Below are 8,969 nucleotides of genomic sequence, written 5' to 3'. Positions count from 1 at the left end.
TCAAATGTCATACCCTAAATTTCATTTCCGCGTATTAGCAATTGCAATTTTGCTACTTTTCCCCCAATTTTTCATGTTTTTTACACCCTAAACACGAAACGCGCGTATCGCGCCTACCCACAAAAAGTACCCTTTTTACGCGTTTTTATTATTGCGGATGGTGTACATGCCACAATGGGAGTGACCCCTACCGGGCAACCGCCATACTTCAACATGCTTGGTTCTAGAGTTCTGATGATTTGTAGTATCCATTTTCTTAAATGTTATTTTGTTGGACCCTACACCATATTTTTGCCTTGATCTCAATTACAAATTTGCCGGCTTGGGCCCTAAACCAGATATCACACATTGTTACAAAACATTCCAGCAACCTGTTATTTCAAGTACTTGTCTTTATATGAATATACTAAAGTAAAGTCAAATAGGCCTACAGCATCTAACTCAATTCATACAAAATCTCAGTTTTGTTAGGCATTGGGTGTTAATGCTGTGCTGACCTTTCAATTAATATTAATTAACAACATTGACAACATTGAAGATAAACCTGCAGTAACAAAATCATTAAACGGAGACGAATATAACTATTCGTCTCAGATGTGACATGTTTTCATTCAAAGATTATTTATTCTATACTTCTCTTAAGTTAAGTGCTTTCAGTGATCCCAGCGAAAGTACAAAGAAAATTAAATTGTTTATAAATTATCTAAAAGTGAAGGATAAGTAATAAAATAGTCATTAGGTATTTTTGAAACGAAAAAACTGTGGCCCATTCAAATCATGTCTTATTTTGTCTTAATTAATGGCTTTCAGCTGAATTACTATGTTAGCACATCTATGACAATGCAAAGGTACCAAAATCTGAATTTTGATGACTCACGATACGATCGTCCAAATGAGCAAATCGCCGAATGGGCCTTTAAAACCTGTTACCTTTAAATCAGTGGCTCGGGAACCGAGGCAAATCCATCATGTTTCCTTTAATCACTGCGTTGTCTTTTTTAAAGACATTTCTTGTTTTTATTTTATATTTCCTAACATATCCAACTAATTTCCAATTGTTATTTGTATATACTTGAAACATGATTGCATTTTTATCTTTAATGTTATTTTCTTCTTCTTTGATTCTTATCATAATTTCCTTCCCTTTCCTCATTTCCTCCGCACACTTCTTTAATGTCTCACTCCTTTCCTCGACAAGTGTGGATCCGGTTTCATTGAACAGTTCAACAAATGTCCTTTCTTTTTTTTTTCATGGATATAGACTTATCTGCTTTATGAACTATTTTGTCCAACAAATCAATGTCACTGGAATTGGCAGAATCTTTAAAAGCCCTAGTTGTTGGAGGGACTATGGATGGAGTACATGTAGCTGATGAAGTTCCTCTTGCTTGGACTGCAGATGAAGATGCGGAAGATGTGGAAGAGGTAGATACAGTTGGGGCAGCTAGTTGATCTACCACCTGTGCCTGTATAAAATATATGGTAATTTGATGGTTCACATCTTATGAAGCAAATTTATCTTGATTGCACTGATCAATACAATGTATAAATAACAGTCTGGAAATGCATGCATATGGTATTAACAATCCCACATCAACATTTTAATTTGGTAACTTTTCAATGTTCTCATCTGCATTGGCCTCTCTCAAAAACACCAAGAGGCTTTAATTATTTGTGAATGATCAACGCCCGGGGGTGCATTAACGTGTAAACTAAAGGTAGTATGGATAAGTGCGGAGGTCAAGGGTCCCCCTTTCAGGCTCACCGGCATTTCCTTAAAACCACATTTATTGCATCTGCTCCAGTTCTTTGAGCCTCAAAATCTGACACTTGTGGCTCTGCTCAAAATTGGAAAAATTGCGGATTTTTATAGCTCTGGAATACTTACTACTTACCTGCTCCCCTTCAAATTAACGCAATTCTCTATGCTCGGGCATAAGGAACTATGTGCAAATGCTATAGGGATAAAGACGGCATGTACAGTGTATAACGTCACACTTTCTAGGTTTCATAAGCAAAAAATCAACATCTTGATAGCATTATGAGGGATACACAAAATATATAAATTTTCTTTTCATGACATGATAATCTGTGAATATTTATTTATTATTATTCTGTGTGCTCAATTAGGGTACTATAGACTTAGCACAATAGCAAATCGATTGTGTATCGGTCTACTCCATTATAGGCCCTATATTTGTACTAAATGCGCAGAATTCCATATGACGATGAGGATTTTAACATACATGTAGTGAGTCTTTTTGCTCCTTCTTATATCAAAACACATTTTATACAAAAAAACTTCAATAACGATTGCATTAATTCATTAACTCTACAAAATGCTTTTCATAAAACACTGCCAACTATTAACCAACAAGTATACAATATAGATGACTCAGTTTGTATTCATCTTATAAGGATACCATACACGATTATCGACAAGAGACTCACTTTGGAATGCGATCATGAATTTTGAAGAAAAAAGTTTCCACAGGCTTCGGTGGGACTCGAACCAGCAACTCGAAAGTTTGTCAAAGGATGTGATAAAGTGTAGCACGAGTTACCATGGAATTGCCCATCAACAAAAGATATTTCAACAGTCATAAAAAGAAATTGTGTATGACATGAATTACACTAGTGTTTATTCCTAGGGCTCCTTGACTTCTTCAAATAATTTTTATAATGACACAGTGAATCCCCCAGTCCTCTATAATTCTGCACAAAAGATCGCATCCCCTAATAAACTTTCATAAATGGGACCAAGTTTTAGAAAGGGTGAAAAGGCGTACAGGAAAGCTTTGTTCAACAGGGGGCCCCTTTTTACGTTTTGAAACATATTTTTGGTATACGTCTGAGAATAATGCACAGTTGACTTTAAAAGATACATGTACCCTTTGCTGACATAACAGGTCACTTAGGCTTACATGTATTTCATAAACAAAATTTAAAACAAATTGATCCTAAACATACCTTTACAACAGTGTACAGGTATATGACAGGAAGCTTAATGCCTTCACCACGTTCATTGGTTGTCTGAAATGAAAAAAAGTACAATATTGTTCCTTTTACAGTGGTTCAGTTATACATGTAGAAGTCATACACAAACATGTACATTTATTTAGACAATGTAAAATTTAACCGTTAAAAAGTGGATGGTGGAGTTGAAGATGGTTATGAGAGATGACTGGATAAGGCCATTACTTTTGCTTCATAACATTTTAACAGGACATGTATTTGCACAGCCCCTAAGAACTAGATCTTCTCCAAAGCCACATATCAAAAAACTTAGATCATTCTCTCTTCCTTTTTTCTCGGTGACCATTGTCCAGGGTTCGATTTAACTTGTGTCGTGGAGCAAAATGCTTCCCATTTTGGACAACCTGCTACACAAATTTCAGCTTGTATAGCAATTTTTATAATGTAAACATAATTATGCAAATATTATAAGAACATCACCTAAATAATGTTTTCGCTACATGCAATTTTTTCAAAGTAAATCGAACCCTGCCAGTGTCTAATAGAGCGATGTTACAGACTTGAGCATTTGCTAATTTCACCTTCTAATTCAAATTCAAATTCTTTGAATTACAATGAATACACTAATAAACAATTGATCAAACATGGAAATATGATATTTTCATACTTACTTATAATTTGTACATCAGTTCGGGGGCACTCGTAATAACCGGACGTCTCTGATTTAAAAGACGGGTCAGTGATTTCACATACGGGGGTCTGTGATATCACATACGTCGAGCTTTGTTGACAGTTCGGCACTAGATGCAGCACATCGGAACGAAGATGAGTGTATTACAATAAGCTTTCCTATGTTTAGCAAATATCTACCTGTGCAAAAATTATATCTATCTGTGCAAATTCTAACAAATGGTCCCAGAACACACTTAGATTGCAATGGTTAAAATCAAATGTTTTGAGGTAAAAAAAAATCCCAATTTTACTATCCAATTCATGAATTGGATAGTAAAATTAGCAGGCACTCAACATGCTCAACTTGGGCTAGCTACAACCCTGATAAGGCCTATACACAAAACTATTCCCACTGCGCTGGCACGTTCATCAAAATTACTTATATCGTTTGCGACTGGGTTTTGAAACTAGGGAGTATGTGATTTATGAGACGTCTCTGAAATATGATACTGTAAGGTGACATGACGCTTCAAGAGTATTTGATATCAGAGACGTCTTTGAATTAGCAGTGCCCCCGAACTGACATGACTCTTTACATACCGGTACTGTATAAGATAATCTTCCTCAAGTTACCATTACATCTATGGGGCCTACATCTGTGTGACATGTATGTACTTTTTTGTAGCATTATAGCTTGGTACTCGCCATCAGTAGTTGCGCGTTTCATGTGCAATAATACCAAACCCCTGTTGCCATTGCTGTGACAAGTTTATATTTACGCCAAGGCAACAAGCAACAGGTCCTTGGCAGTTTGCTTTGATACAGTAAGAGGATCCGTCTTCTATCTGAAAGGTGAAGTGCCAACTACAGAGAAACAAATTTAATACTAAAAACAAAATAGTAATTGAACATATTATCATAATGGCAATCCTTGGTTTTACTTTCAGGGTTCTTTTTACTTCACCAACGCACTAATTATACATGCGGGGGATTGCAGGTTAATGTCCGGGGGGGCCTCATATGTTAAGGTGGTACAGGTATGTGCGGCGGTCAAGGGTCCCTTTTTCAGGCTCTCCGGCAGTTCCTTAAGCCCCAAATTTGGATCTGCTCCAGTTCTTTGAGCCTCAAACTCTGACAATAATGTAGCTCTTTAAGCTCAAATTTGGAAATACTTTTGAAAATTTTAGCTCAACAGCCTATAATTTGGACCTAATTTCAGTTCTTCAAGCCCCTATTTTGCCGCACACCACTACCAAAATTTAAGTTGAGTTCCCCCCCCCGGGTTAATGTGCGTATCACAGGTTGTAGGGAGTGAATTTGTACAAAATAATGCACACATTCGAATGTTTGAGGACTTTGAAGCTGTGAGTTCCAATTATTGGAACTACACAGGTACGGGTACTAGCAGGCGGGAGAGCATTTAAGTCGCATCAATATCACATATGTATTATTTTGTACAATATCTTGCGCAAAAAAAAAGTGATCACATTTAAATCAGTACTGTGATTTGTGCTATTCCCCAAGCCAAAATGAACACTAGCCTAATGAACATGTTCAAAAGCATGCATACGTACGTACGCGGAGTATGTGCCTGTCGGTCGGTGCCAATTATTTATTTAAAACCTAAATTTTACTTTGGTCTGTCAATATTTATACGGTATATTGCAAACTGTATTGGAATTGAAATGTGAATTGAAATGAATGCTCAGAATTGAATTGAATTAGAAATTGCTTTTAATTTAATGTAAGGGGCTGTGGCCCTAGGTGCAATAATTATGAGCCCTGGGGGGAAGGTAAAATTGGGGGGGGCCGAAAGGGGGCAAGTAATTTTTGGCAATGTTTTTTAAAACAAAAACTTTAAATTAAAAGTCGTACAGCACTATAGCCAAAATAACAATTTCTCGATCATGAGAGGATGTACCTTTTGCGTCAGCGTACTTTTCATATCTAGAATAACATGATCGCGCAACCTGCATGACCGACCCTTGACCTTACCTAGCAACGACCGTGTGATTGGTCAATTCTCAAAAGCAAGTTGGCTCTCATGATCGAGAATTTAATATTTTGGCTATAGTCCTAGACCTTCAACATATTCTGAGGAGCGGAAAGACACTAAATTGGTGTCTTATGACCTTTGACATTCTTTTGTGGCGAGTGACATGGTCTTTCAATTCACACCGAGTGTCCTTGACACTCAGGTATGACTATGCTTCAGTGGTCATGAAAGAATTCAAAAGATAACCTCTGGCCCCATTAATCCCGAGCTATTGTCTGAAGATGTATTATTCTGTCGGTCGGACATCCGGGCTATCTCTAGTCTCAGGCCCAAACTGCATGTGGCTCACGGTTTGTTGTGAACAACAGAAAACGGTTGAGAAGGAAGCTACATAGCGATGTTGCTGGAGTGGCATTCAATTTAGGAAAAAAACGACACTCGACCATGGAATTTAATTTTAAGTTTGTCAGTATATACCTATTGGTAAATCAAGTAAGTTTCTTTCACTCTGAAGACTTAGACTTTTAGAGACGGTTGTTTGATTCCACTGACTATTTGCGATCGAAATTTACATAACACCAATGACAGAAATCATCAACAAAAATCGAATCAGGGACTTGTTTTCACTCGAACATCATCAACCGGAAGTGACGTGACACGGACCGACAGAATAAGAACTCAATCTTAACTCAAATGATATTCATATAACGACCAATAGATTTTTTATAAATGACGACTATCAAGTATCATTGAAGACTGAGACTGAGAGTTCCGCGCGCAGTCTAGTAGGTAGTACAGCACACTGTCACTGATATCCACGGATATCACTATCAACATGCATAACGGTCACCTTGACAAGCATTTCAAAATTCTATATTTTAAAAATTATAATATTCCGCTTTCAGAAGCTGAAGCGAATAGCCTTTTGTTTTTGAGAAATTTATCATCATATAGCCAAAAATGGGAAACACAAATAAAAGCAAGGATTGCCATCATTTTTAAGCAACATTGTTTATACTTACATCATATGAAAATGAAACTATTGGCTCTATAAAATCGCCCTCCTCTGCTTCTTCTTGGCCTTCAATATCACACCCCAACAACACTCCCAATGTCTCATCAGTATCATCCTGCTGGTCCAAATCTGATCTGAATTTCATCACCGTCCATTTACATCTCAACTTAAAAATAACTAAATCCAACCACTCTTCATGCTTAACTTGCATTAATGTAATTCTGTCAAAACCTTCCAATATATTCTTCTCCTTCAATTTCACCCCCCATCTATCTAATTCCTTTGAAACTAACTCCATCACGTCTATTCTATAGTGTAAGCTTACCGTCCAAGGATTTTTGAAATCAGCGCCGTCGTCAAGTCCTGCTGATGACCAAAGCTAGGTTGCCAGTCCCAATTAGACGAAAATGACAAAAAATAAACTTGTGTATGGTAGCCAGTACGGATATACATAAAATGTGTTGTACGAGTAAAATACTTAGGCTATATTATTGTTGGGCACGAAAGAGCTCCCATAATTCATTGCGAGAATTCCACGTAAAAACAAGTTATGGTAAATTTGCCACGTGGCTCATCTATGACGTCATAAGACACACTACCCCAACAGTAACAGGTGTCATGCCTTAAACACATTAGGCCATGATGTAGTGGACTGGACTGAGTTATTACCCCCCCAGGAAAAATAGGACTGACTTGTTTAAGGAGTCTTCCTCATGAATGTATATGAGAGCTTTAGTACCATAAAGTTAGCAATTACTGCAATAGTCATTATCCCTAACTAATTCATTAGGTGGAGGCGCCCTATGTAACGTTAGCCAGTGTCTCCAGTGTGTTCAAAGATTTGGGGTCAAAGGTCATTAAGGGGTCACTTTTGGTCCAAGACAAAATACATTCAAAATGCGTCTTCTATACCACAAACAACATAGAAGGGTATCGCCACTTGCACAAATGCATTGGCATTAGTCTCTAGGGTGTTAATAGAGGTCAGTAAGGGGTCACTTTTGGTCCAAGACTAAATACATTAAAAATGCTTCTTCTACCACAAGCAACATAGCAGGGTGGCGCCACAGGCACACATGCATTGGCATTAGTCAGTGCCTCTAGGGTGTGTACAAATTTGGGGTCAAATGTCATTAAGGAGTCACTTCTGGTCCGAGACAAAATGCCTTCAAAATGCTGCTTCTGTCACAAACAACATAGCACGGTGACACACATGCATTGACATTAGCTAGTGCCTTTGGGTTGGTCACAAATTTGTGTGTCCATCTCGAGGGTCAAAGATCAAAAAAGCTGTCTTTGTAGTCGCAAGACCACTACTCTTCTAGTTATTCTATTGATTTTCCCGCGGGTAAGTCGGGTGGAAAATAATAACGCTATATAGTGCGCCTCCACCTAATGTGTATTTTTGTTGTTGTTGTTGTTGTTTTAGTTTGGGTTTGTTCTGTTCTGTAATCTAGCAAGTAAGAATTATATATCGTAAATTCCGCTTAGATAATTTACCTAAAAGCGAGTTGAGAAACCAAAAGGTTCCAGCAATTAGAAGCAGCACCATGAAAAGCGGCCATTTCTTCTTTATTTTCCGTGGAAACATCATTGCCTGCTGTGAATCACTGCTTATCTATATGATATGAAAACCTCTCTCGGTTATAAAAAGTAAATTGATTAGTTATTAATCGTTGAAGAAATAATGATGCAGAAGACCGCCAAAAATTCACTGTAACTTCACTTAAAACATTTACATGCAGGTAATTGAGAAATTGACGCCATTTCTAGCGATGATATGTGAACTGCTATAATGAAAGACAAAGATAAAGAGAATTGATCGCGTCTGACGTCATCTGTCAATCAAACTCGGGCACGGTTTGTTTACAAGTGTCGTGATGATGACTTGCTGAACGCGGATTTATAACCGGGCGCTGTATTGTTAATTTTGCACCTTTCGACATGTAAACCATCTCAAAAGTTAGATCTTTATAGTAGGAAACTTTCTTAACCGAAGGCACCATGTCCACAATGCCTAGAAAAGCTGCTTTTTGCCTTGTAAAAGTACGTAATTTTTCGCCATTTGCTGCTATTCCTTTTCTCCGATCAGCACCAGATAGATCGGTCTTCCTTTTACGCGCTGATTTAATAACCTGTGTAAACCAATCAAGGATCGTGATTGACAGTGACATCAGACGCGATAAATTCTTTTTATCTCTGTCTTTAATTATACCACTCAGTCAGCCAGGATGTCTCGAAACTACCAACTGCGACTCGAAACTACCAACTTGCGACTTTACGATCATTTCGTTGTTGTCACTTATCATT

At 37.6% G+C, this 8,969-nt stretch overlaps 1 protein-coding gene across 1 annotated transcript; it reads right to left on the bottom strand.

Moving 5' to 3' along the window:
* Positions 1–1,047: 1,047 nt before the first annotated feature.
* Positions 1,048–6,957, bottom strand: LOC140144521 (uncharacterized). Its single transcript, XM_072166347.1, has 3 exons — positions 6,667–6,957; positions 2,971–3,033; positions 1,048–1,466 (listed from the first exon to the last, which is right to left on the bottom strand). The coding sequence occupies exons 1-3, from the start codon at positions 6,955–6,957 to the stop codon at positions 1,224–1,226; spliced, it is 597 nt and encodes a 198-aa protein (XP_072022448.1). The 3' UTR covers positions 1,048–1,223.
* Positions 6,958–8,969: the final 2,012 nt, after the last annotated feature.

The sequence above is a fragment of the Amphiura filiformis genome, unplaced genomic scaffold, assembly GCF_039555335.1.
Source record: "Amphiura filiformis unplaced genomic scaffold, Afil_fr2py scaffold_61, whole genome shotgun sequence".
Classification (NCBI taxonomy): Eukaryota; Metazoa; Echinodermata; class Ophiuroidea; order Amphilepidida; family Amphiuridae; genus Amphiura; species Amphiura filiformis.
The sequence above is the reverse complement of the archived record's forward strand: the minus strand, read 5'-3'. Positions and strand labels throughout refer to the sequence as shown.

What these genes read in the sequence shown, in the direction of transcription:
- LOC140144521 (XM_072166347.1), bottom strand. Translation starts at nt 6,957, where the DNA reads ATGGAGTTAGTTTCAAAGGAATTAGATAGATGGGGGGTGAAATTGAAG. An exon ending in TAGTTTCATTTTCATATGAT is followed by an intron (nt 3,034 to 6,666) that starts GTAAGTATAAAC and finishes TTTTCATTTCAG; the next exon opens with ACAACCAATGAACGTGGTGA. An exon ending in ACCTGTACACTGTTGTAAAG is followed by an intron (nt 1,467 to 2,970) that starts GTATGTTTAGGA and finishes TATTTTATACAG; the next exon opens with GCACAGGTGGTAGATCAACT.